Source organism: Podarcis bocagei (genome assembly GCF_964188305.1).
Source record: "Podarcis bocagei genome assembly, chromosome: 7".
NCBI classification, from domain to species: Eukaryota; Metazoa; Chordata; class Lepidosauria; order Squamata; family Lacertidae; genus Podarcis; species Podarcis bocagei.
This window is the reverse complement of record NC_138132.1, coordinates 66,512,240-66,540,124: the sequence shown is the minus strand read 5'-3', so window position 1 is coordinate 66,540,124 and position 27,885 is coordinate 66,512,240. Positions and strand designations below refer to the sequence as shown.

General features: G+C 48.2%; 1 protein-coding gene across 2 annotated transcripts; it reads right to left on the bottom strand.

The window, feature by feature from the left end:
* RNF207 (ring finger protein 207) lies at positions 1–27,853 on the bottom strand. 2 transcript variants are annotated; one of them, XM_081201531.1, is made up of 18 exons: positions 27,239–27,853; positions 25,015–25,205; positions 22,179–22,308; positions 20,121–20,265; positions 19,479–19,560; positions 16,256–16,331; positions 14,795–14,920; positions 14,567–14,613; positions 13,674–13,746; positions 12,953–13,021; positions 12,307–12,375; positions 11,394–11,515; positions 6,640–6,832; positions 5,388–5,573; positions 5,214–5,265; positions 4,036–4,153; positions 3,392–3,484; positions 1–2,252 (listed from the first exon to the last, which is right to left on the bottom strand). In XM_081201531.1, the coding sequence occupies exons 2-18, from the start codon at positions 25,203–25,205 to the stop codon at positions 2,036–2,038; spliced, it is 1,989 nt and encodes a 662-aa protein (XP_081057657.1). In that variant the 5' UTR covers positions 27,239–27,853; the 3' UTR covers positions 1–2,035. The 2 variants fall into 2 exon arrangements, with proteins under 2 accessions (XP_081057657.1, XP_081057656.1); XM_081201530.1 differs by having other exon boundaries at positions 27,195–27,288.
* Between the last annotated feature and the right edge of the window lie 32 nt (positions 27,854–27,885).

Here is a 27,885-nt window from a genome sequence, read left to right as displayed (position 1 = left end):
AAGTATGCACATTTAATCAAATCAGTGTAATTTGTATGGATTGTGGAATACAGCTTTTATTAGAACGAATTTTGGATGTATAATCCTAGCATCATTATTATAGAAATCATGGTATACACACAGGTCTGCCTCCCCCTCTCCTCCCTCCCCCTCCCCCCGGCTGCCCTGGTAACTAGCCAGTTTGTGTTGCCAGGAGAATATCCTGAGATTCCCTCTGAAAATTAATCATGCTGTTTTTTGCTTTGTTACCTCGGAAGCTGAGAGGCAGTTGTTTACTTTCCAGTCCCTTTGGAGCAGTCGGCTGGCAACCAGCCAAACAGAGGATCAGTTCTGTTCTCTTGTATTTTTAAAAGAATAATAATAAAATATTTTTAAGTCTCTATTCTTTGGCAGATGTTGACAGCGCCCCTTTCTTAGATCATATTTATTTATTGCATTGACAACCCCACCTTTCCTCCAATAAGCTCAAGGTGGTGTATGTAGCCCATAATATGAGCCTCACAACAACCCTGTGTGGTAGGGTAGTTGAGACCTGATGACTGGCCCAAAGTCGCCAAGCGGGGATTTGCACTCTAGTCTCCCCCTCATAATGCATGACTGGGAATAACCCCATAATTAATGGTGGGCAAGGAAGGGGCCCTCTTATTTCAAAACCATTTCGGCAGGTGTTGGGAACCTGCAGCCCTCCAGATGTTGGACTCCCAATTCCCATCAGCCCTAGCCATCATGCCAATAGGCACTGCATCAGGGACATCTGTCTTCAAACGGAAAACAGGTATGTTTTTTTCCACACGCACCCCAATTCTAATAGCACAAATACACATCCTTAATTATCATACTGAGCATATGGGATGCATTTTGTGAAGGTTGCTTAATGAAATCCATAAGCGTTAAAGGCAAGGAAAATGTTTGCATCTAAGTGAGTGTTTCCTGGCCTTGCAATATAAGAGGAATGTCCTCCACCCCCGAATTAAACTTGGACACACATCAGGGATGACTATGTGAGTGGGGAGTCCAGCAGCATTTGGAGGTCCCTGTTTCAGAGAGCGAGTTACCTTCTTGGAAGGAGGCCAGCCCACATCAGTGGCTGCTACAGAGGTGCAACAGGTGAGCTCCTCTGAAGGTAATTCTGCTCTGTCTGGAGGGTTTGGATCATTTAACCACATTGTCCCAGAACAGCTGGGGGCTCTCTAGAGGTTTCTGAACTACAACTCCATGCACGCTGGCCAAGGGCTGTGTTTCCTTGGGCTGATGGGAGCTGTAGTTCAGCAACAGCAGGCAGGTCCCCACATCTGCTCAGGAGACATGGCAAGATTGCTGGGCCCCAGGAGAGGCTCACAGGAAATAAGCAAGGCCAACACGGGGGGTCATGCAGAGAGACACAGTGGGCAGGCCTCTTCTGCACACTTTAAGCCATACAGAAGAACTGCTGAATTTTTCTCAGGATCCGAGAATGCCCCAACCTCTAGTGTGCTAGTGGAAATGGCTGTATCTAGAGAACTGGCTTTTAAGGGTGTAGCTGAATAATAGGAGATGCTGGTTTTGCATAACAACATTTCATGCCTCTCAGTTGCATGGTAAAATAAGAAAAACCTGCAGTTCCAGGCAGGTGCAGAAAACCCACACACTTGGTAGTCATAGGAGGATTTTGCTTTTCTCAGAGAAGCCCAGACTCACTCTCTCGGTTTGGAGCTGTTTGAGAAGCCAGTGCCTGTCTAGACATTGATGTGGGAGGCACAGCTGAAAGAACACAGGCAATACTTGGCAGAAGCTGGAGGAATTAAGATTTCCGCTGCTGCACCCTCCATTGTTTCTTAACAAGCCCGCACCTTGCTATGCTCCGGAAGTGCCAACAACAAAGAAGCCCTGCAGAATAACACAAAATAAATCCTTCTGTTTTGCATGGTTTAGGGATTGCAGAATCAGGATTATCTTAGTGCAGAATATATATGGTTTTCTGAACACACACCACACTGAAAAGAGTCTGCTATGCCATACATGAACATTTTTGTTCAGAAAGACTGCGAGTGCAGGTTCAGCACAGGAGAAGCTCTGTTTCCTGATCCGTTTCCTTGGCTGACTTGCGAGGTCCTGGTGGCTGCGGGGGACTCTCAGGTCGGCCTTTCTGCTTGCTCCTGTAATATTCTTTCGATTTCAGCAGGGAGTCCTCTGCGGCTGGGCTGAGAATCTGGCTTTCTGCTTTGGGCTCCGAGGCTCCTTCTCGTTCCTCAAGGCCGCTGCACAAATCAGGCCTCAGATAGAAGAGAAAAATAACAGTGGGTGGAAGGAATGGTCTAGGAAATCATAACAAGCCCTAGCTTTTCTATCACTAAATAAATGCCAAGCTTTTTTTAACTAAGTAAACTGCTGGAGGATAGCCCTATCGAAGGCTAGTAGCTCTGATAGCTTAATGGAACCTGTCTGTTCTTGCACAGTCTACCAGTTTCTGGGGAACCAGCTTGTAGAATTTGCAGAAGCATTTGGATGGATGTTACTGGACATAGGATTCTGGACAAGGCAGCCTTTAGTCTGCCCAGCAGGTTCACAAGAAGTTTAGAAGAGTTTGCTAGAGTCTAGACCAGGCTTCCTCAAACGTGGTCCTCCAGATGTTTTGAGACTACAGTTCCCATCATCCCTAACCACTGGTCCTGCTAGCTAGGGATCATGGGAGTTGTAGGCCAAAAACATATGGAGGGCCAAGTTTGAGGAAGCCTGGTCTAGACCAATGGCCCATCCAGTCCAGCATCCTGTTTTCACGGTCACCAACCAAGTGCCCCAGTGGGAATCCTGCAAGCGGGATCTGAGTCTAAGAGCCCTCTCCCCTCCTGTGGCTTCTAGCAACTGGTATTCAGAAGCATTGCTGCCTCCAGCTGTGGAGGCAAAGCATGACCATCGTGACTAGTAGCCCTTGATAGCCCTCTCCTCCATGAATTTGTCTCTTTAACACTGAATCATGAAACTGTTAGTGCTTCCCTTTGAAGCCAGCCTCTTAGATCAAGTATTTTCCCTCCCAAACGAACACTGATGGCTGACTGACCAGGTCACTTAGTTAATCTGCATCCCCTGAGGAGTGGCCACTTGGAAAACAACAGATTGAATTCCTTCCAGTAGCACCTTAAAGACCAACTAAGTTAGTTCTTGGTATGAGCTTTCGTGTGCATGCACACTTCTTCAGATACCTGAAGAAGTGTGCATGCACACGAAAGCTCATACCAAGAACTAACTTAGTTGGTCTTTAAGGTGCTACTGGAAGGAATTTTTTTATTTTGACTATGGCAGACCAACACGGCTACCTATCTGTAACAGATTGAATATTCACCATTTTGCTCCTATAGTATTGTGGCATCAACATAGAACCAAACTTCTTTGCTACCTGAAATGGATCAGATACCTGTGCTGGACGTCCGCAGCCTCTGGGCTCTCATCGTATATTTTCAGCAAGCTCTCTGGCTGGCCATTCCTCTCCTCCTTTGTGTCCTGTAACCTGAAGGGATATTTGGGCTGAGTTGGGGGCTTTGGCATGGGGGAAGCTGACTCAAGAGATGTACCACAAATACCTGCTGATTAAAGCCATACACCTTGACAGGGTTGGAGCAAAAGAGATTTCTGGAGGACAGAGGGTCCCTCCTCCCTCACAGAGTCACAAGGCTTGAGCATCCCTCTGCCAGACTACATATTCCTTTAGCTATGGGTGTTTTATGAAGCACAATGGGGATTTGCAATTCAGGGGCCAAGTCATCTATGCCAACCAGCCGCAATGCAGGTATCGCAGCTCAAGCACCCCTGGCAGATGGCCATCCAACCTCTGCTTTTCAAACTTCCAATGAAGGAGATTCCACCACCTTCCAAGGTTGTCCCTGTCACTGCTGAATGGCTTCCTAATGTTTAATCAAATTAATGTTTAATTCCTTGTCACTTGAATCTATTGGTTCCGATCCTCCCCTCTGGAGATAAGGCAGTGGAGGTTTTTGAAGACAAACTTGTGCAGGAGCGGAGCAGGAAAGCAGCAGTGGACCGGGCTCTCTGCTTCCTCACCTGGGCTCCAGCCGCTCCTTTACTTTGGCGATGGAGTGGACATAAGGGGCGATCTGCTTGGTGATGGTTGTCAGGTAGCTGTTCTCCTGCTTGAGCTGCAACAGATCATGGAGCTGTGCTGCACGAGAAGGAAGTCTGGCGTTAAGTCAGTCAAGCCCAAAGGATTGGCCCTTTCACACAATAAGCATAGGTACACAGAATCATAGAACTGTAGAGTTGGAAGGGACTCCCAAAGGCTCATGTAGACCAACCCCTTGCAGTGCAGGAATCACAGCTAAAGAATCCCTGGCAAGTGGCCATCCAGCCTCTGCTTAAAAGCCTAGAGTCCACCACCTTCTGGGGGAGTCCGTTCCACTGTCAAATGGCTCTTACTGTCAGAAAGTCCTTCCTGATGTTTATTTGGCATCTCCTTTGTTGTCACTAGAATCCATTGGTTTGGGTCCTGTCCTCTGGGGCAGCAGAAAACAAGCTAGCTCCATCTTCCATGTGACAACCCTTCAGCTATTTGAAGATGGCTATCATATCTCCTCTCGCTCTCCCGGCTAAACATACCCAACTTTGTCAGCTGTTCCTCACAAGGTTTGGTTTCCAGACCCTTGATCATCTTTGTTGGCCTCCTTTGCCCACCTTGCAGTTTGTAAATATGCTTCTTAAACTGTGAGGCCGAGAATTGGATGCAGGACTCCAGGTGTGGTCTGACCAAGGCAGAATAGAGCACTACTATTACTTCCCTTTATCTAGACGCTATACTTCTGTCAATGCAGCCTAGACTTGCATTAGCTTTTTTTTCTTTTCTTTTTTGCCGCTGCATCACACTGTTGACTCAAGTTAAGCTTGTGGTTCTCCATACACAAATTCAAAACCTTATGCGACATGGCTACGTTTCTAAATAAGAGGCATGGAGTCATTCTTTTCTGAAAAGTGTACTTGGCCTTCTTACATGGAAGTTCTTTTCCCATCCATAGATGTACAGAGTAATAATTAATGGTTTGTATTTCAGAGAGGAGGAAACAGTGGCACTCTGCACATGTGCAATGGCATACCTTCCTACATAAGAGCTATACAAGTCCTTATTATACCTACAGCAAGGTATCATACTCCTACCAAGTCAAAAAGGTTACCAGCTACCACTGATCGGTGGGGTTGGATGGCTTCAGAGAAGTTCATACTGTGCTCACCTTCATAAATCTCTTGCTCATTTGCCACTCGCTGATAGGTTTCTTCCCAGGTCTGCAAAACACAAAGTCGGAGTTATCAGCACATGCTCCTCAAGCGGGGGGATTTTGTGCATGTGTGTGTATTGTGACTGCATAGTTGCTGCAGGACTCTGCAGCCTGAGAAAGTCAGCGTACCTCTTCAAACACGCTCCGCATCATCTCCACAGAGGAATACTCCGAAGCAATCTGCATGTCCATCTGCAGCGACTTCTGCAGGATCTCGCTCATGATCTCCGTCTTGATGAGGGAATGGTGCTTGGTGAGGTCGCGGTGCAACTCCTGCACCTGATCCTTCAAGTTCTGAATCTCTATTTGAAGGGCCTGCAGCAACACGGGGGGAAAGGAAGCAAGTTTGAAAGGCTCCAGTTGGCAAGGCGGAAGGATCAGCAATAGAATGCTGAAAACTTCCTTTTTGCCAAACCGAGGGAAGGGGCGGGGATTTATGACTTACTATTTTTTTATTTGTAAAAAATATTTCTATACCACTATATCAGAAAACATATATGAGATGTTTGCAACAATACTAAACCTGAAAGCAAACATTAATTGCTAAAAACAAACATCAGCAACTGATGTTTGTTTTTGGCTTTTTATGCTTTTAACGTTCGCTTTCATTAATACCAGTGAAGAGATGTATACAAATTTAATTAATAATAATTGTGGAAGAATGCATTCTTAAGTGCCTGCATAGGCTTGGCGGAACAGAAAAGTTTTCAACAGGCATTTAAAAGTTGGCACAGAATCTGAATCTAGTGACAGAATGTTCCACAGGTCAGGGTTGATGGCTCTAAAGGCTCAGTTTCTTGTGGTCAAAGGAGCCTCACCAACTCGAGGAACAACCAACAATACTCTTGCAAATGATCTCAGCAATCAAGCTGGGGATATATGGGTTCAGGCATTCCCTGAAGCACCCTAGACCTAAGTTGTTCAGGGCTTTGTTAATTAACACAAGGACCTTGAACCTGGCTCAGTAGTAGATGGGAAGGCACAGCTGGTGCCCCATGTTCTCAGCCAGAAGCTCCCATCAGCAATCTGGCCACTGCGTTCTGCAGCAGCCGAAGCTTCCAAACCAGACACAAAGGCAGCCCCATATAAAGCACATCGCAGTAATCCAGACTCGAGGTCACCAAAGCATGGACTATAGTGGTCAGGCTATAATGCTCCTGTCTTCTTATTTTGCATTCACGTGTGTGTGTGTGTGTGTGTGCGTGCGTGCAAAACCACACATTCATTGGCTGGGCCTGCTGATTCATCTTGACCTGCTCTGTTGCAAGGCTAAACAGCATCTCCAGTAGCAGTGCTGGCTTGCTCCTGCAAGTGCCCAGGACCACACACCATCACCAGGGACAGAGCGAGAGCAGCCTTTCCCTTGCCCAGCCATCCTTACCCGATACATGTTCTCGTAGTTGCGGCAATGCTCGGTAAAGGGTGTCTCTCCACCTTCAGCCAGGAGCACCTTGGTGCTTATGTACCGGTGCATGGTGGGCTTCCGGACCAGGGAGCCCGCCAGGGACATCTTTTCGCAGGTAGAGGGGCAGCCAGACACGAGGAGGGTCTTGGAGCAGGGACCTCCGGACATCCTGGAGGAAGAAGATGGAGCCAGCTGAAGAGAGGAGGAGTCCCTAAGTGAGAGGCTCCAGAAGGGAATGGCTTTGGATCTCAGCACTCATCATCAGGTGTGTTGCTTAAGGGTGAACAAAGTGTGTTGGACGATGTGCCAAGGCTGCTTCTGCAGCAGGTATGTGTTGTAAGGGAAAAAACAACCCTGTCCAGGGTTGTAAAGACTGCGGAGAGAATAATTGGGTGCACTCTTCCCACCTTGGATCAAATCTATGCTTCTAGGTGCCATAAGAAAGCTGCAGAGATAGCGCAGGATGGTGCGCACCCTGGAAATGATCTCTCTCAGCTTCTGCCTTCTGGAAGAAGGTACAGGGTTATAAAGACTAGGACTAGCTGTCTGAGAAACAGTTTCTATCCAAATGCGATTTTGGTTTTAAACGCAGTGTAAGGAGTCTTTATGGGAGTATGTTGTATTTAATTATGGGGTGTCAGAGTTTTTAGGGGGCTAACCAGGCTGGGATAGCTGGGATAGCAGGCTTGTTGCTTTTTGAATGTCTTATGTAGATTTTTTTCAATTTCGTTGTTCTGTATGGGACAATGACAATAAAGATTATTGCAGCATATCGTAAGGCCTATCTGGTCCAGCATCCTGTTCACATAGATGCTTGTAAGAAACCAGCAAGCAGGACCCAAGCCCAAGAGCACTTTCCCATCTTGTGGCTTCTAGCAACTGGTATTCAGAAACATCACTGCCTCTGTCCATGAAGTCAGAGCATAGCCATCATGGCTAGTAGCTATTGATAGCCGCCTCCTCCATGAATTTGTCTAATCCTCTCTTACAGCCATCTAAGTTGGTGGCCCCCTGTGGGAGGGAGTTCCACAGTTTAGTTCTGTGCTGTGAATTAGGACTTCCTTTTATCTGTCCTGCATCTTCTAACATTCAGCTTCATTGGGGTGTCCACAAGTTCCTAAGGTTATAAGAGGGAGAGGAAAACTTTCCTCCATTCACTTCCTCCAGGCCACGCATTATTTTATAAGCTTTGATTATGTCGCCTGTTGTAGGATGGGTGGTCTGCACACATGTCAGTTTTGGGCAGTAGCCACACGACATCATTGTCAAAATCCCCACGACGTCATTGTCAAAATCCCAGCCCAAATCCCACCACCACCACCACCAGTTAATCCAGAGTTATTTTTTCCAAGGAAAATCTGATGGGAGTTAAAAACAAAAGGAAGCTATTGCCGATGACCAAGGCTGGTTCCAGACAGGGGTTTCATATAGCAAACAAGCCGGCAGATATCACAAGCGGGTCACTGGCAAACAGTAATTTTTCCAAGAAAATGTAAATCTGGGTTAAATGGGTCGAGTCAGTGAGCAATACAAACTGGCTTTTTGATGCCAACGGTGTTTTGACACTTGGGAAAATGTGCATGCATCCCATAATAAACACCACTGTGAAGCAACACCCTTTGCGGTATCTCAGCAGCCCCTTTGCAATATCGCAGTACTGGATTTGAAATTGTTTTTCATATATGTTACTGTGTTGACCTTTTTTAAAGAAAGAAAGAAAAAGAAAGAAAGAAAGACATGCAGTGATTTTAAAGCTGTTTTTAAATATGCAATGTATTTTGTGTATGTTTTTATTGGATTGCAAAATGGCTTTGATAGGCTGCACAGAGAGCAATCTATAAATGAAATTAATCATTATCACACACATACTCAACACACACTCACACACACACCTACCTGGAAAGACTTGAGTCAAAGACTGGTCCATCTACACCAGTAAAGGACTATCTGCCAATTAATTGTGATGTAACAAACCCTCCACCCACAACCAAATTAAAAAGAGCCCGGCTGCAGCCTGACAGTCCTTCCCACTGACTCATCCCGCAGCCAAGACAGATGCTCAGATCGCCACTTACAGATCAGAAGGTTCATCCAGACCGGCAGATGGGGACTCCCTGCAGATTCCGCTTGGCCTTTCCCCTCAGCCGGGCACTTGGCACTCCCAGTCCAATGCTCTCAGCCTCAGTTTCCCTTTGGAGGGAAAGGGGATCCTGAAGACCCCCGGCCCAACCCATCACTTTGCCCCCAGTGCTTTGGGAGAGGGCCGTCCCTGCCTGCACAGCAATCAGCTGCAATAGAGCAGAGGGGCCTGTGATGTCAATGGTCCTAAATATATCCAGTGCCAGGGAAATGTGCTTTGCAGAGTTCTCTGAAATTCTGATAAAAATAGGGATGGGCAAACTGCTAGCCAGGCAGGCTGGGATGTGTGCAAGGATCCACTGGGTTTGCCATCTGCTTCTCAAGTAGGTCGGAGCATGAAGGTGGTCAGGCAGACAAAGGCAACAGGCACGCTAGCTGAGAGCCAAAAGCAAGGCGCATCGGGGTGTTGCTGTTTTCTAGGGCTCTCAGCCATTTCAGACCCAAGTGCTGTAGTTGTAATAGGATGTTTTGATACCTGGGGGAGGCTCCTCAGCTGACACCACTTGCCCCATTCCAGGAATCAGTGGTGGGTGGCGCTGTGGGTTAAACCACTGAGCCTAGGACTTGCCGATCAGAAGGTCGGCGGTTCAGAACCCCGCGATGGGGTGAGCTCCTGTTGCTCGGTCCCTGCTCCTGCCAACCTAGCAGTTCGAAAGCACGTCAAAGTGCAAGTAGATAAATAGGTACCACTCCAGCGGGAAGGTAAACATCGTTTCCGTGCGATGCTCTGGTTCGCCAGAAGCGGCTTAGTCATGCTGACCACATGAACTGGAAGCTGTACACCAGCTCCCTCGGCCAGTAAAGGGAGATGAGCGCCGCAACCCCAGAGTCAGCCACGACTGGACCTAATGGTCAGGGGTCCCTTTACCTTTACTATGTTGCAGATAAGAACTTAAGGAAAAGCCCTGCTGGATGAGGACCAAGGCCCATCTAGTCCAGCATCCTGTTCTCACAGTGGCCAATCAGATGCCTGTGGGAAACCAGCAAGCAGGATCCGAACACAAGAGCAGCACTCTCCCCTCCTGGGGCTTCCAGCAACTTTTGTTCAGGGCAGAGCCCACCTGGCCAGTAGCCATCACTAGCCCAAATCCTCTTGTAATGGTACCCAAGTTGGTGGCCATCACTGCCTCCAGTGGGAGAGAGCTCCGTAGTTTAACTGCTGGAATTCCAAAATTCTTATCACTCAGGTAGACTGTTCTTGCCTGGAGGCTGCTGTATGGTGCAAACAGACTGTTGGCTGTGGCTGTCACACCAGTCTCCCATTCCCCCCACTCCCAAACTAGCAGCCCTCAAATGCTTGTTTGCACAGCAAGGACCAGGACTCCAAATGCACGAACATGCAAAGATGGAGGTCACTTATTTGCCTTCAGTTATGTTAACTGACCAAAACGTTTCCTTTCTTTTCTTCTTTTTTTAAGCTGACAGAGGTGTAACAGTTTAAGTCTCTTGCAGCAGAAACAAGGCTGCAGTGAAGCGAACATGCTTATGGAATCCCTTCGATGAAAGCCACAATAAATGTATTAGCTTATCCCCACCCACCCCGCCTAAGAATATTCTTACTAAAAAGTTTGATTTTGCAGTGCAGCTGGTTGCAGAAGAACTACACCAACTCCAAATGCATTCAGCAACATTTGGAGATGCAGTGTGTGTGTAAGGCAAGCAAATGAAATCGTTTGCCAGAACAGAAAGGATTATTTTCAAGCAAGTCTGCACTAGATGGGCAAATACGTCCGTTTCAGTTTCTCTTAGTTTCTCATCTTTCTAATTTTTTGGTTTTCTACATTTCCACATCAGTTTACTAAAAAAAAAAAAAAGTCCTTAAAAAAATTCATCAGCACTTTGGTGCAAATTTCTCCTTATATGCTCATGCTTCTCTGCAATGTTTGCAGAGCAGTTTCCCCTAATATAATGCATTTTTGCATGTTATTTTTACAAATATGTGCATTTTAATGCATACTTGTAATGCCTCTGCTGGAGAACGGCAAAATTCAAAGGAGGGCAAATTTTGAAGGTAGTATTGTTTCACAAAGTGAGAAGTCAGTAGGTAAATTTGCATCTAAATGCAAACAATTTTCTGCCCCATCCCTGGAGCCTCTTTGCTACAATTGCCGGAGCTACCGTAGTTTCCTTGCTCCACATCCCAAAGAAACAGAAACAGTGTTCTTCACTTTCCTATGTTCGACCGGGTGCCAGCTGCACTGGGACTCTCTGACACAACAGCCTCCCAACCAGCCAGCTTGGCTTCCTGGAACTGGCACTGCCAGCCCATCTGATCTGCTTGCTAATCAGGACAGCTCTTTTTGTCTCCAAGGGTGCCTGGTGCCCAGCTCAAAGGCAGGCAAGAGAAATTTGGGCTTCAAAATCTCTCCAACCCGTATTCAGCTTTGCATAATCCACCTTTGTTTTAAAATACTTCACTGCATTTCCCTCCTCACAGATCCCCCTTCCCCAACGTTGTGTCCTCCAGGAGTTTTGGACTACCACTCCCATCAGCCATTGCCTGTGTTTGCTGGCACTGGATGATGGGACTCGTAGTCCGAAACATCTGGGGAAGGTTGCCACAGATGAAGCAGGGCTCGGGAGCAGCTTACATGTTACTGTTGCTCATCCCAGGTCCAATGCCCGCTCCATTCACCACCACGGAGCGACGGGGCGCTAGAAGCAGCAAGGGCTCCAGGCAGTGGGCAAACTCAGCTCTGTATTCCGTGTTGATCTGGAAGGGAAACCAATTAAGACGGGTCGTCATTCTGAAAGCACCCAGGGTTGTAAGCCTTCTCCTGCACGTGGATATAAGAGGACTGTCTGGACAGGACTACGTGTCAAGGTAAACACGAGGCCACTGTAGTCCATGCTCTGGCAACTTCCAGATTGGATTACTGCAATGCACTCAACTTGGGGCTGCCCTTGAAGGCGACACGGAAACTTCAAGTGGTCCAAAATGCAGTGGTCAGATTACTGGCTAAGGTTCTGTTTGGATCTCAATATAACCCCTGTTTAAAAACAAATGCACTGCTTGCCAGTTGGTTGCCAGGCCCAATTCAAGGTGCTCACATTGGTTTAAAGCTACATGACTCAGAAATATCTCAAAGATGTGCCTCCTTCCTTGCAATCCTTCTATAGTCTGCATTTGGCAGAGGGGCCCTTTTGATAGTTATTTCACTCTCAGAGGTTTGTGGAAAGGGGGTGCAATCCAGGAGAGGGTCTTGTCTGTGAAGACACACCTATGGTGTCTAGGCAGCCTCATCTTTGTCTCCCGCAAAACTCTGGAAAGCCTCAGGTACAGAACCTGGAGTTAAAGCAAACACCCAAATTTGGCTTTACAGGTGTGCCGTTAGACCTCATGGTGCAGACTATGTCTGGCTTGCCAGGTGGCCTTCCCATGAAGAGCTGATAGATGAAACAGGCATGACCCCAGAGGGAAAGGTGGGTGAACCTTTGCTCAAATGCTCTCTGGGTGCCTGGAGTTGCTGGGTTGGCTCAGCAGGGAAGAGCAGAAACTTGTACCTTGCTCGTCTGGGAGGGCCTCAGTCGATGGGGCAGCTTGACGATTTTTTGCAGCCTCTCCATCAGTTGCTGAAAATGGAATTGAGGATGATTTCGTCAGTTCTATAAAATGCCGCCCTCCGTTGTGAAAGCAGTCCCTGTCCCGTGACTGTTTCTGGTCAAGAACAAGAACCACCTGGCCATCTGTCAGGGATTCTTTAGCTGTGATTTTTGCATTGCAGGAGGCTGGACTAGATGCGGCCCCTTCCAACTCTACAGTTCTATGATCTCCTTAGCTACTTCTTTCTTTCTAACTGCTCTCAAAACACCAGAGTCCTTGACATAATCCCTGAGCCCCCAAACTCTGCTGTTGCTGTGTCTACACAGCTGAATTAAATGTACCTTCTTCTCCCCTGATCCCCAAGCTACCATTTTCTTCCTTGTCTTCCCTGTGTCAAAGTTTGGTTTGTAAACTCCTTGGGGCAGGGCTCTATCCTCTTTTTCTTGATGGAAGTACAAAGATTCATAACCATCAGGTGCTTCTGAGCATCTGCAAAGTACTTTTCTTGCCCTGGAAACTCACAAGAAGGGCTTTGCGCCTCATCTGAGTACCCACAGAGGCAGCTGTAATAAGGGGGTGGTATTTGAATTTGGGGTGATGACTTACATAGCCTAAATCAAGGAATTCAGCCTTGTTTGCAGAGCTGAGGAAAGCAGAGCACGTCACCAGGTGGACCTGAAGAGGAGAGGAAAGGAAACATGACACCTGTGCAAATACCAAAACTATGAGTACTTGCAGCAGAGGCACCGAGAGGGCCTCTGAGCATGTGCAAAGGGCATTTCTCTCACCACTGAGTAGGCTATATATGCCTCCTCCCCTCTGGGGTGGGGAGACAGGGCTCCCTCAGCTTAGACTGCTTGGCTTCCATGAAGACCTAAACCTCACTCAATTTCGGTGTCAGTCCAACCACAACCTGCCATTCTACGTTTTATCTCATGAGACTTCCAAGTGCCTCCAAACTCTGGCAAAACTTGACATATAATTTTAGGAAACGAGGGTGATGGTACCTTACCTGACCTTGAAGGATAGGGTGCACTATAAATATAATGCAATGCAAATATAGAAAGTGGGATTCTCGTCTTCACCTCTGCCGTTCAGATTGGGTGTATTTTTGTTTGTTTACTCAAATTTGCACCCTCCCCACCTCAAGCTCAAGGAAGCACCCATCGTTTTGTCCTCACAAGCACCCTGTGAGGTAAGCAGGGCTGAGATATGGTGACTGTGCCTGTTGAATTCTTGCCTGCCACATTACTGTTAAAGTGCAGAGAGCCTTCCTTTTTTGAGGGTGGGGGGAGAAATGGCCACCCTCCCGACTCAGGTGCTTTACCTGTAGGGTGGGCAGCAAAGATGCCAAGTGTGCTAGCTGTTCTTTGAAAGCTTTTTCCTTTTCTTCATACTGGCTGTAAATGACAAAACATAAAATAAAATAATGATCCTATTATAAGGCTGCTTATGCACAAAATGAGAGAGCTCCACTGTTAGAGAGGTGGGAATGAACCTGAAATGTGCTAGCTGATGATATTTAAAATGCATCTGAGGCAGCCAGAGAAACTTCCATACGTTTTAATAAAAGGTAAAGGGACCCCTGACCATTAGGTCCAGTCGTGGCCGACTCTGGGGTTGCGGCACTCATCTCGCTTTACTGGCCGAGGGAGCCAGTGTACAGCTTCCGGGTCATGTGGTCAGCATGACTAAGCCACTTTCTGGCGAGGAAATGCCATTTACCTTCCTGCCGGAGTGGTACCTATTTATCTACTTGCACTTCATGCTTTCGAACTGCTAGGTTGGCAGGAGCTGGGACCGAGCAACGGGAGCTCACCCCGTCGCGGGGATTCAAACTGCCGACCTTCTGATCGGCAAGTCCTAGGCTCAGTGGTTTAGACCACATTGCCACCCGCATCCCGCTGTGACAACAGACCTCCATAAAAAGAGCCCTGCTGGATCAAGCCAAAGGCCTGTCAAGTCCTGTTCTCACAGAGGTCAACCTCCTGTGGGAGGGAGTTCCAAAGTTTAACTACGTGCTGCATGAAGAAGTCCTTTCTTTTTATCTGTCCTGAATAAATCCTTCACAACACATGAGCAAGGTCTGTGTGGGTTTTCGTCACTATACTAAAGTTTTGTTTGGATAAGCCCCAAGGCACTCCTGCATCTTTTCTGCCAACGGGGAAAAAAACCAGACAAGACATGTAGCAAGGAGTTTGAGCATGGGACCACTTTTACCTCTGAACGACTTTCAAAAGCATCTTCTTCCGCTCTGCCAATTTCTCCTGCGGAAAAGAGAGAGAGAGAGAGAGAGAGATGGACTGTTCCTCACCTCAAGCGCTAGGCAGCCTCCCTCCTTCCACCACAACTGGGCTTCTAGGGCGTAGGTTGCTGCCTCAGAGAGCACCCCCTGAAGGCAGACTCAAGCACCAAGGCTGCAAGTGACCCTTCCCGGCCGCAATTCACCTGCATGCTGCTGAAGAGCGAGTTTATAGATGTCTCCTCCTCGTCTGCACTGTTGCGGACCTCCTCGATCATGGCTTTGAGGAGCACTATCGCCTCCCTGGTGGATGTTTGGAGCTCTTTCACAGCCTGAGTCGCAGGGCAGAAAAGGCGAGTGTTGAAAACCGCAGGCGTTATCAGTAGGGGAGCAGAGCAGACCCCACGGAAAGGGCAAGATTAAGAATCATAGAATTGCAGCATCGGAAAAGAACCCCTCTAGTCCAACTCCCTGCAATGCAGGAATCACAGCTCAAGAATCCCCGACAATAGCTGCTCAACCTCTGCTTAAATATCTGCTTAAATATCTCCAGTGAAGGAGAGTCCGCCGCCTTCTGACAGTCTGTCCCGTCATTTGAATCCATTGTTTTGGGTCCTACCAGGCCCCCGTCGGCCCCAGCTAGCACAGAGGGTGGAAGTTGTAGTCCAAAGCATCTGGGGGCACCAGGTTGGCAAAGGCTGATTCTACCCTCCCCCTTTAAAAATCAACTTACATCAAAGGTTCCTAGATGTACATTCTGTTATTCAGAGCTCCTTCACCCAAATCTCAACCCGGAGCCTAGTGGCGTAGCGTGCGGGGTGCAGGGGGGGCCGGCCGCACCGGGCGCAACATCTGGGGGTTAGGGTTAGGGGGCGCAAATCCACGGGTTAGGGGGTGCAAATCCACAGGTTAGGGGGCGCAAATTACTTGCCTTGCCCCGGGTGCTGACAACCCACGCTACGCCACTGCCGGAGCCCATTCACAAAACAGATGCCTTAAGTCTCCTAGCCAGGAAAAGCATTCACACAACTTTAAGTAAAGGTAAAGGTAAAGGGACCCCTGACCATTAGGTCGAGTCGTGACTGACTCTGGGGTTGCGGCGCTCATCTCGCTTTATTGGCCGAGGGAGCCGGCGTACAGCTTCCGGGTCATGTGGCCAGCATGACTAAGCCACTTCTGGTGAACTAGAGCAGCGCACGGAAACGCCGTTTACCTTCCCACTGGAGCGGTCCCTATTTATCTACTTGCACTGGTGTGCTTTCGAACTGCTAGGTTGGCAGGAGCAGGGACTGAGCAACGGGAGCTCACCCTGTCGCGGGGATTCGAACTGCTGACCTTCTGATTGGCAAGTCCTAAGCTCTGTGGTTTAACCCACAGCACCACCCGTGTCCCTCACACAACTGTATCAGTTCCCAAATCCACAGCTTTCCAGAAATGTTGGACCACGATTCCCATCAGTCCCAGCAAGCACAGTGGGGTTGATGGGAGTTGTAATCTAAATCATCAGGTGAAGGCTGTCATCGTCAAAAAACAGGGAAGTTGGGCCTGCTCCAAGATGATCTGGGAATAACCGTGACCAGATGATTCTGCTGGGGTTGCATTAAGATAAAGCGTCTCCCAGCCACAGCCCACCCCCTCAGTGAAACCTCTTCAGTTTTTATACCCACCATCACGGCTTGGTCTAGCTTCTCACAGCCCTGCATATACGCAGTCTCAATATCGATGCAATGCGCTCGACTCTCCCTGGAGGAGGAAAGACCAGAGAAGGAGATATCAGAGGGGAAGCATTGTGGGTCAGCAGTGGAGTATCTTGTTTTGCATGCAGAAGGCCCCGGGTTCAATCCCCAGCTCCAGGAAGGTCTGGATATGTCCCCAGTCTGTATTCTTGGACAGCTGCTACCAGTCACTGTCGACAACACTGAGCTAAATGGACCAAAACTTGCTATTTAAGGAAGCTTCCGATATTAAGGAATATTACGTCTTTGTTATCCACAACATGACCGCTTTCTTTCTTTCAAAAAAGCATATCCTGTGGCAAGGAGTTCCACTGGCTCATTATGCACGTCATATAAATGCAGAAATGCTTCCTTTGCAGATGTGTGTATCAAACCCATTAGGGTTCAGCAGGCAACTCTTTTGATCTTGGTTTTTTTTAAAAAAAATATCATAATATTCATTTAGCAATTCCATTATCTCAGTTTGTTTTTCCCGAAATGCTTTTTCTCTCCCCCCTTTTTACTTTACCTTAAAACAAAACAAAACCAACCCAACAACATTAAACGTACAGTGGTACCCCGCAAGACGAATGCCTCGCAAGACGGAAAACCCGCAAGACGAAAGGGTTTTCTGTTTTGGAGGCGCTTCGCAAGACGAATTTCCCTATGGGCTTGCATCGCAAGACGAAAGCCCATAGGGAAATGCTGGCGGTCGGGAGCAAAGACTTTCGCCCACAGCCGGCCTTCAGAAGAGGACCTCTTCTGAAGGCCGGCGGGGGGCAAAAGTCTTTGCTCCCCCCCGCCTGCCTTCCCCCCACCTGCCCCGGGCGATCTTAAAATGCTGGCGGGCGGGAGCGAAGCGTTCGCTGCCGACCCCCAGCATTTTAAAATCTCCAAGGGACAGCAGAGAAGTCTCTGTCCCGGGGAGGTTTTAAAATGCTGGGGGTCGGGAGCGTTCGCTGCCGACCCCCAGCATTTTAAAACGATGTTCCGAAGTGGGGGGGTGGGGCGGGAACAGCTGCCCCAGCCGCCCCTCTTCGGAACGATGTTCCGAAGGGGGGAGGTGGGGCGGGAACAGCTGCCCCATCCGCCCCACTTCGGAACGATGTTCCGAAGGGGGGAGGGGGGCGGGAACAGCTACCCCAGCCGCCCCACTTCGGAACGATGTTCCGAAGGGGGGAGGTGGGGCGGGAACAGCTGCCCCATCCGCCCCACTTCGGAACGCTGTTCCGAAGTGGGGAGGTGGGGCGGGAACAGCTGCCCCAGCCGCCCCACTTCGGAACGATGTTCCGAAGGGGGGAGGTGGGGCGGGAACATCTGCCCCAGCCGCCCCACTTCGGAACGATGTTCCGAAGGGGGGAGGGGGGCGGGAACAGCTGCCCAATCCGCCCCACTTCGGAACGATGTTCCGAAGGGGGGCGGGGGGGCGGGAACAGCTGCCCCAGCCGCCCCACTTCGGAACGCTGTTCCGAAGTGGGGAGGTGGGGCGGGAACAGCTGCCCCAGCCGCCCCACTTCGGAACGATGTTCCGAAGGGGGGAGGTGGGGCGGGAACAGCTGCCCCATCCGCCCCACTTCGGAACGATGTTCCGAAGGGGGGAGGTGGGGCGGGAACAGCTGCCCCATCCGCCCCACTTCGGAACGATGTTCCGAAGGGGGGAGGTGGGGCGGGAACATCTGCCCCATCCGCCCCACTTCGGAACGATGTTCCGAAGGGGGGCGGGGGGGCGGGAACATCTGCCCCATCCGCCCCACTTCGGAACGATGTTCCGAAGGGGGGAGGGGGGCGGGAACAGCTGCCCCAGCCGCCCCACTTCGGAACGATGTTCCGAAGGGGGGCGGGAACATCTGCCCCATCCGCCCCACTTCGGAACGATGTTCCGAAGGGGGGAGGGGGGCAGGAACAGCTGCCCCATCCGCCCCACTTCCGAACGCTGTTCCGAAGTGGGGAGGTGGGGCGGGAACAGCTGCCCCAGCCGCCCCACTTCGGAACGATGTTCCGAAGGGGGGAGGGGGGCAGGAACAGCTGCCCCAGCTGCCGGGCTTCGTAGCGCTGCTGCGAAGCCGGGCGGGGGGGTGGGAACACCTTCTGAAGGCGGGCAGGGGGCGAAAGTCTTTGCTCCCCCCTGCCTGCCTTCCCAGGGGCTTTTAAATCGCCCCGGACAGCGGAGAAGTCCTCCGCTGTCCGGGGCGATTTTAAAATGCCGCCCGCCAGCATTTTAAGATCCCCCGGACAGCGGAGAAGTCCTCCGCTGTCCCAGGGTTTTTTAAAATGCTGGGGGTGGGAAGAAAAGCCCTTGTCCCGCCCCCCAGCCTTCAGAAGAGGTCCGGGGACAGACTGTCCCCGGACCTGGCCTGAAGGTGGTTTCCCTAGGAACGCATTAATTGATTTTCAATGCATTCCTATGGGAAACCGTGCATCGCAAGACGAAAAACCCGCAAGACGAAGAGAATTGCGGAACGAATTAATTTCGTCTTGCGAGGCACCACTGTACTTCCAGATGACCTGTTCATTGTGCATTCTTCCTGATATGTTTGCAGTGAGGTTCCATGATCTTGTGTCAAAGGTAGTTCTTGTCCCACCCTTCCCATTTTCCTTTCGCCTACTGGAAAAAATAACAATCTCTTGGGGAAGTGGGTTGGTTACACAAGTGCTCCTGATCAACTGTAGCTGTGCAGCCTGAATTTGCCAGTATGTGAATGAACTGCACTCCCCAGAAAGCAGCAACAAAAGTATGGAGGCAGCCTTAAGAAGATATTTCCTGGGTTTTCCATTCTCTCAGGCTATTGTACACCTGTTTTGCATCCTCTGATGCCTGGAATACCCTCCTAAATCCTGAATGTGGTGCTATTTCCCTCTTTTCACTTCTTCAACACCCCCACCCTGGTCCATGAAGTCTTCAACTTCTCCCCAGATGCACTGAAATTTAAATCTGCATTACAGCATATTTTGTCATTTACTGCTTTGTCCTTTCTCTGTTCTCTCCCTGCTATCAGTCTTTAGACCAAACTTTGGCAGCCTGGATTGGGCTGATGGGAATTGCAGTTCAAAATATCTGGAGAACCCCTCTAGATGCTAAGCTCCACCTCGGAGCAGGGACCTCTCTTCCTGTCTCCTACAAAAACCCATGCCCATCGATAGCTCGTGATGTAGATATGAAATAACAGCAACTCACACGGGCATGTCCCGAAAGCAGTTGATGCAGAGCATGGACTTTTTCTCTGTTGAGAACATGATGTAGAGTTCCTCGTGAAGTGCTGAAAGAGACACAGGTGTCACTTTTAAGCTTGAAATAATAAAAAAGAAATAGACAAAAAAGAAAAACCTCCACCATCTTCTGAGGGAGTACATTCTATTATCAAACAGCCCTATTGAACCACCTCCTAGTGGTATAGTAATAAAACTGCTGGCATGCTTGTGAAGCTAAGCAGGATCTGGTGTGGTTTCAAATTGGATGGGAGACCACCAGTCACAATTAATGGAAGTTGAGCTAAGAAATAACTTTCAGGGTCCCTTCCAGCTGGACAATTCTTTAATTCTATGACATGCCCTGTAAATAGAAACAGCTCTATCGAAAAGTTCTTAATGTTTATTCAGAATATCCTTCCCTGTAATTTGAATCAATTTGTTGATTTTGAAGAAGCAGCAGAAAACAAGCTTGCTCCATCTTCCATGTAATGGACCTTAGATATTTGAAGAAAAAACTACCCTATCCCCTCTCAGTCTTCTCTTGGCTAAGCAAACCCAACTCCCTCAATCGTTTCTCCAAAAATTTGGTTTCCAGTGAGTTAAGGAAGGCTATGGGAAAGACACTTACAACATTTCTTGTGGATGTCTTTGATACGCTTGGTCAGGGAGACGATCTCGTGACGGGAGAACATTCTGGCTTTGTGGGTCTCCTCGCGGCACTTGGAGCAGAGAGGCTGGTGGCAGGTATTGCAAAAATACATGGCGTCCAAGTCCTAGGGGAGGTGTGGGGTTAGAGGGCAAAGCTCTGGTTGGCATGCCTGGGCCGCCACCACCACACACTGGCAGAACATTTTATTCAGTGGCAACAGTGGGTGCCCCAGGATGTGCACCGCAGCATAGATTGCAACACAGGCAATTTTTAAAACAGCAGTTTGACAGTTTTTGACTGCTTCTTGTGAAAAGGCTGGAGAAATTCCATTTGAGCCTAACTAACTTGCACGGGTGGTGCTGTGGGTTAAACCACTGAGCCTAGGACTTGCCGATCAGAAGGTCAGTGGTTCGAATTCCCGCGACGGGGTGAGCTCCCGTTGCTTGGTCCCTGCTCCTGCCAACCTAGCACTTTGAAAGCACGTCAAAATGCAAGTAGATAAATAGGTACCACTCCAGCGGGAAGGTAAAGGGTTTTCTGTGCGCTGCTCTGGTTCGCCAGAAGCGGCTTAGTCATGCTGGCCACATGACCCGGAAGCTGTACACCGGGCTCCCTTGGCCAATAAAGCAAGTTGAGCACCACAACCCCAGAGTCGGTCACGACTGGACCTAATGGTCAGGAGTCCCTTTACCTTTACCTAACTTGCACCTTTGGACAAAAACACAGATCTCCTTTCAAATTCCCACTTCTCTGAATTTCACAATGCAGTTCTCCAGCTAAGAAGCAAGTACAGAAATACTTGGACTAGGGGAAAGTGTGCATTAAAACATACCCTCCAAGATGCTGCAGAGGAAAATTGAGATGTGTGTCTTTTGGGGCCACGCTCTCATGGAAGCCAAAATGGGGCAACCCAGGATCCAATCAGAAGCCAGGATGGCTTCTGTAATTCCAGGATGTCCTGCTTAGTAGGACAGTTGAGCGGTATGTTTAAAATGCATATATTAAGTGAGATTAACATACAAAAATGCATTATATTTGAGAGAATGGCCTTGCAAAAAAATGTGTATTGTTGTTGGCTATTTGCAGTTTAGTAGCACTGCAGAGAGCTTGCTGTGGAGACCATGCATTAAAAAGGGACTCAAAAATAACTTAAACAAGGTTTTAATAACAAAAACAAAAACTCCTTATACACTATACAACAACAAACCAGACCCAACTACCAACCCATCCCCCAGGGTGATGGGAGAGCTAGGTGCTGCTCCTTATATACTACAGTGGTGCCACGCAAGACGAAAAGAATCCGTTCTGTGATTCTCTTCGTCTAGCGGTTTTTTCGTCTTGCGAAGCAAGCCCATTGAAGGATTAGCAGATTAGCGCTATTAGCGGCTTTTAGCGGCTTATCTGCTGATCGGATCAGCTGATAAGCGGCTTAGCGGCTTAGAAAAAGGGGAGGAAAAGGAAAAAAACCAACAGGAACTCACAAGACATTGTCGTCTTGCGAAGCAAGCCCATAGGAAATTCGTTTTGCGAAGCACCTCCAAAACGGAAAACTCTTTCGTCTAGCGAGTTTTCCGTCTTGCGAGGCATTCGTCTTGCGGGGCACCACTGTACACCCAATTGCTGACACAGCTTGATTAACACAACTCAGCAGCACCTGCTATGTTTCACAGCTGTAAGACTGGGTCTTGTTATTTGCTCTGGCCCTTGCTCTGGCCCCTTAAAGACATACACATCGGGTGGAACAATGATGAACCTTTACATTTAAAGAAACCATTCAACAATAGTATGCAGAATTGCTTACAGGCAGGTGTAGCATCAGAAGAAATGCACACTAAAAAGCTGATGAATTTCCAAGATAATATTTTTTTAAAAAAAATGGCACACTGGTGTGGAAATGTGGAGGACTAAACAAAGACTGGACAAAACTAGAAATGGAAAGAAAATGAAACGGGCAGATTTGCCCATTCCTAGTTCTGGCTGAATCCCACACACTGGTCTTGACCTTCAAAGGTCTTCTTTGCCGCCCTCTCTGCTTACCTGCTTTGTACTCTGCAGGTCACAATTTGCACACTGGACTTCCTCCTCACAATCGCCAGAGCTGTCCACCAGGAACTTCAGGAGCCGGTCTTCTGGAGGGAGGCCATTCCCCCTGACAATGGACTGGTGGCTGCAGAAGGAAGACACAGGGAGAAAGAGGAAGCCCTGGGAAGGATGATTGTCAAAATAATACAGGAAGACTCATGCAAGGATGTTGAGATGTGGTGCTTTATTGTCCTGGGCACTTTCTGCAACACAGAATCACAGAACTGTAAAGTTGGAAGGGATTCCAAGGGTCATCTATTCCAACCCACCGCAATGCAGGAATCACCGCTAAAAAGTTAATGGCAGAATAATGTTGCATCCGTGGTGGATTTATTCTGCTCTGCGGTGCTTCCCAGTGCTACCGCATTACTGCCACCCAGAGGGAGGCAAAGAAGGAAAACCCCCAGAATATTTGTTGTATTTAACGTTATAGGACTTTAGCAGGAAATTATGGGTTAAGCACTGATTGGAAATGAAGCGGTGTGACTGTCCCAAAAATATATGCAGGTGTTGATCACATAGGACTGAGAGTAACTCGTCACGAATGCACAAGAAGAAGGGACCTTTGGATGAGCCCTCAGAGCTAAGTGGGTGGAAACAATCCCCATGGAACACAATGAAACTTGCTTCTCAGCAAACAGGTATAATAAGATCGATTTCCTTATGGACAGGAAAACCAGGTGTGTAAATGAACAAGCTTTAACTATTTTTATTTTATTTTTATTTATTTCATAACATGTAGACATGGCTTGATTGTTTAAAAACCCCTTGGAGTATTTTACAAAAAGATAATGGGTGGGTTGCATTTGTCTCCCCCACCTGTTGCACGCCTTTGCCTGATTTGGCCAAGGCGCGCTTTCTTTCTCTCTCTCTCTCTCTTTCCCCCCTTCCTGCTGCCGAACTGCATTCCGCTGGAGCTAAAAGGGGAGACATTCAGCTCAGCAGCTGTTCACACCTGAAGCTCATTGTGTGATGGGAGGCTTCATGTTTCAGAGGCGCAGAGGCGAGAGAAGTGTGGATTTGCACTCTGGTTTCCAGTGGGGGGGGAGGAGGCAGGGGGGAAACAGACAAACTGACACTGCTCACCCGGAAAGTGGGGAAATGGGGCTCTTCTTAATGTTGGAGAGGACCCTAATAACCCCCTCCTATTTCCCAGTTTCTGTCCCTGGCGGTTAATCACAAAGCCTTGGATTCCTTTGGCAGCTACGGTCAAACCTGATATGGGTGTCTTACAACTGAAGACAAAGGCCAGGCATTAGCCTGGTCAGGGCTTCCCTTTTTAGGAAGTCAATGCCTCATTCCTCTTCCGCTAATTCCCAAACTCTATTCCTGGCTCACACTAGTGAGAGATTTACTAGGGCCCCTCCACAAGATATGTTTATTCAGCCAGTGTTCTGGTTTGCTTGTGCAAAGTTGGCACGGAGTTTGGATGATGTTTATTGAACACCCGTTCTGATTTATTTGCCGGGAGATGACACAGGGAACATTTGTCCGGTGTGCATTTGCTTGTGGCGTATTCATACATTTCCCCCCCCCCCCCGTTGATCATTTGTTCACCCCACACTTTTCAGTGCATCTCCTGCTGCTTTCCAAACCACAAGGAAGCTTGATGCTTTTTTAAAGGGTGATTTGTTGCCCCAGGGTTACAAAACCCTAAAGTTCTAGCACAGTACTGCAAATTTGTACATGTCACAGTTCTGCCCTTGTAGAACTCAACAGAGAGGAGGATAAGGACAAAAGGTACATACCAGGGGTCAGCAACCTTTTTCAGTCGTGGGCCGGTCCACCGTCCCTCAGACCTTGTGGGGGGGCCGGACTATATATTTTTTTTGGGGGGGGGAATGAATGAATTCCTATGCCCCACAAATAACCCAAAGATGCATTTTAAATAGAAGGGCACATTCTACTCATGTAAGAACACACTGATTCCTGGACCGTCGACGGGCGGATTGAGAAGGTGATTGGGCCCTTAGGTTGCCTACTCCGGTACATACAATGAGCTAGCTCTATCTGTCACTGAGCTCAACTTCTTCCTGTCTTTAGCTATTGCGCCACCTACTGTTGGACTCCTGGCTTTCTGCCCTACCAGTCCCAGTAAGCATTCAACATGACAGTACCAATGTCACTACATAACATAATACTGTACTATGCAACATAAACATCAAGGCAATTGTAGAAATACCATTGCAATAATAAAAAATGTGTAATAAAACAGATTTTCACAGCAGCATAAAACGAGAGAATTAGCAGCAGGTTTCTAAAATACAGACAATGCAGAGCAGTAGATGCAACGACCGGCCTGCTCACTGGGTCTCTCCTTCGCAAGCAAGGAAGAGGAGAGCAGCTGGTGATGATAGGGGTGAGGAGGAGGCAGACACACAAATGGAGGGGGTGCTCTAGAGGGGTCTTCCCATGGGCCCTACAAAACCTGCAGGCTGTGCCCATCTTGCATGTTTCTCCCAAAGATGCCCATATCCTGCTGATTGGATGGAAATCTGTAGTATCCGGATGGAAACTGGTTGGAAGGATGCAAGGTCAGAGCAATGACTCATGCAGAGATGCAGTGGGCAGCCTCCTCTGTGGATAGAACCTTTGGGCTCACAGCACACCAACCTTTACCTATTTAATCCATTTCTCAAATTACTGTACAAGCATTTCTTGCAGCACACAAAGGGCTCCAAACTGGCACCAGGCTAGTGCAGAAGTACAATAACTCATCAGTAAAAAGGGCTGCTTATCCCATCGCCCAAATATCTCTGGACCGTAGGGGAGCAAGATGCTCCTTCCTTACCCACAAAGAGGGCACGTCAGGCGGCTCTCGATGGCGCGGCCCCGTAGGCAGCTGGCGCAGAAGTTGTGGTAGCAGTCGAGGAGGCAGGGGTGTTCGTATTGCTCGTGGCAGAGAAAGCACACCAGCGGGTGGCAGTTGGCATTGTCCAGGTCGCAGAGGTTCTCCAAGGGGGAGAAAATCCCACCAGACATCTGGAAGGGTAGCGGCGAGAGAGGAGAAGGTTACTGGAGGGACCAGAGGGGTGGCAGGCCGCAGAACAAGAAGTAGCCCTTTTGAATTGCACAGGCAAAGAGTCCTGTGGAAGCAGAAAGGTGAAGAGCTCTGTGTGAGCTCAAAGCCTACACATCCCTTTTGCGAATTAAACATTGGCCTGTCAAGGTTATTACAGAATCTCCCAAACATCTGAATGAATTTAGTCTAACCCCCTGCAATGCAGGAATCACAGCTTAAAGAAACCCTGACGGATGGCCACACACCTCTGCTTAAAAATTTCCAGTGGAGGGGAGTCCACTGCCTTCTGAAGTAGTCTGTTCTGTTCCACTGCTGAACAGCTATTACCACCAGAAAATCCTTCCTAATGTTTACTTCGGATCTCCTTTCTTGCAAGTTGAATCCACTGGTCTGGGTCCTGCCCCCTGGAGCAATTGATAGTCAAGGTGAGTTTTATTTCTGAATGGGAGGCCCACTCATAAACCTCTCTGCTTTTAGGGTGTGTGATTTTAACACTTGCATGCCCTCAGAGGAGCCCATCCTTAGTGTTTGTGCCGGAGTCATTGATTTGGGTATCCACCCAGGTTCAAAAGAAGCAATCCCAGAGCAGTGGCTCATGCAGAGATACGGCAGGCAGCATCCTGTGCTGCTAGGGTGCTTTGGGCTCAGAGGTGCTTTTAACAATTTCATTTTTTCTCACAGCACATTATGTGTTTTCTTGCAGCACACCACTGTCTATCGACACTGCACTATTAAAATATTGTATTCTCTAAGACCAGTAGAGACTGTGTGTATTTATAGCAAGTTACGTACACATTTATAAGGATCACAAGTGCGTGTAAAGGCTTTCTATTGCTTGTTTCTGGCTAGAGGAAATGAGGTAGCAACTGAGACATATTTCCACTCTAGTAATCAAAGAGTGATTTAAAGGAAAAAACTATTTAAGCACATTGCTATCTATTTAAGCACATTGCACAAAACAGAATCCAAAGACCTTCCAGCTTTCCCATTTTTGATCGCTGAAAACTTTAAAAGGCTGGGGAACCAGAAATCATATTTTAATTTCTGAAGAAAATATACTGAAAGGTGTTTGGGGTCTTGGTATACCGTACTTTGGCAAGTTCATCTTTAGGTTGCAACGGTTTCATTGGCTCTACAGTGACCTCTGCTGGTAGAACCCAGAAATACAGTGGAATTGATACCAGCATTCCTGGTTGAAGAAGTCATATTCACACACCTCAAGATTTTCTCCTCCACAGGGACAGAGAACAAAAGTGTGCAAACAATGTGTGAAAATTTTGCAAGTCCAGTTGCAAGTACACATTTGGGGAGCCAGGATGTACTGTACTGTGGCTTCCATGTATAAATAGAGGCAATATTGACACTTGTGTGCAGTTTTCACACATTACTGTACATACATGTTCACCCCCCCCCTCCGCCACCACCCATGTAAGGAAAACACAACCATGATCTGCTTTGTCTTAAGCTTTACAATTAATATGGATTAATGGGCTGCGAAGACCAGTGAAGGACGAACGGACAGCGAAAGGATAATATTTCAAGAGTGGATGCTAATCCCTTCATTTCATTCTGAAACAGCTGTTTTGGGGAAAAGTCTTGAGGGCTTTGTGGATAGTGATTCATCATGTTCTGGATGCATGCTATTAAGCAAATTGAAAATACCAGAGCGCTTCCTTTCCTACTAGGTCAGTTGTTCCCCAACCGCATGGCAGAATGGCAACTTCACACTGAGGAATAAATAGATCTAAGGGAAACTCTATCAGCCATAGAGCCTGTATGAGTCCTTCCTCCCTAGAATTTTTGTAAGTTTGGAGAATTCCACCCAGGAATTTAGCCATGCACCAAAATTAACGGACACAAATTAGTCTGAGGACATTGGCGACGGCCCTATGAATTTAGGCCTGAATCAGTTGAGTGGGTGTCATAATTACAATTATAAATTATCTCACCTCTGCCATGCTGTACTTTTGGGTGGAGGGCAGAAACATCTTACCTTTTCCGGATTTCCTTCGGTCTTCTCCAATTTGCCCACTTCTGCAGTGATCAATTTGCTGCCTCCACCTCCCCACTTGTTTCAGTTCAAAATTTCTGTAGCTTTCAGCCGACCACTGTATAAGACAAATTACCACCTGTTTAGAATTGTAGTAACTTGAGGCAAAACGTGCCCTCCTGGAGAAGAATTTCTGCTGAGATAATGGCAAAATAGTTCTCCTTCTGAAAGACAGCAGGCAAATTTCAGGTGTGCACCCATGGCGTTAGAACAAATACGGACTTCATAAATTCTTCTGCAGAAACTCAGTAAGTACGGGTACTTTGGAGAAGATGGCGTGTCAAATTTGAAGAGGCAAAAAGTTCATCGGCTCTTGTATCCCATTTCCTGGGAAGTGCTAGAAAACTGTCTGCTCCCCCAGCTCCCTTGGGATTGTTTCTCTGGAAAGGCAGGTTAACTAAGAGGCAAGCGCAAATGTCTATCGACTGACGGTCTGCTTCCCTTCTCCAGCACGTCAAAATCTTTTCTCTCTCATTCGCCGCCGCTGTCAAGGTTCATTCAAGGTCAGATCAAGTGCCCATGTGATGGAAACAAAGCAAACTCCCTCCGTGTTTCAGAGGCCACGAGGATTAGCAAGTTGAATGGCCATT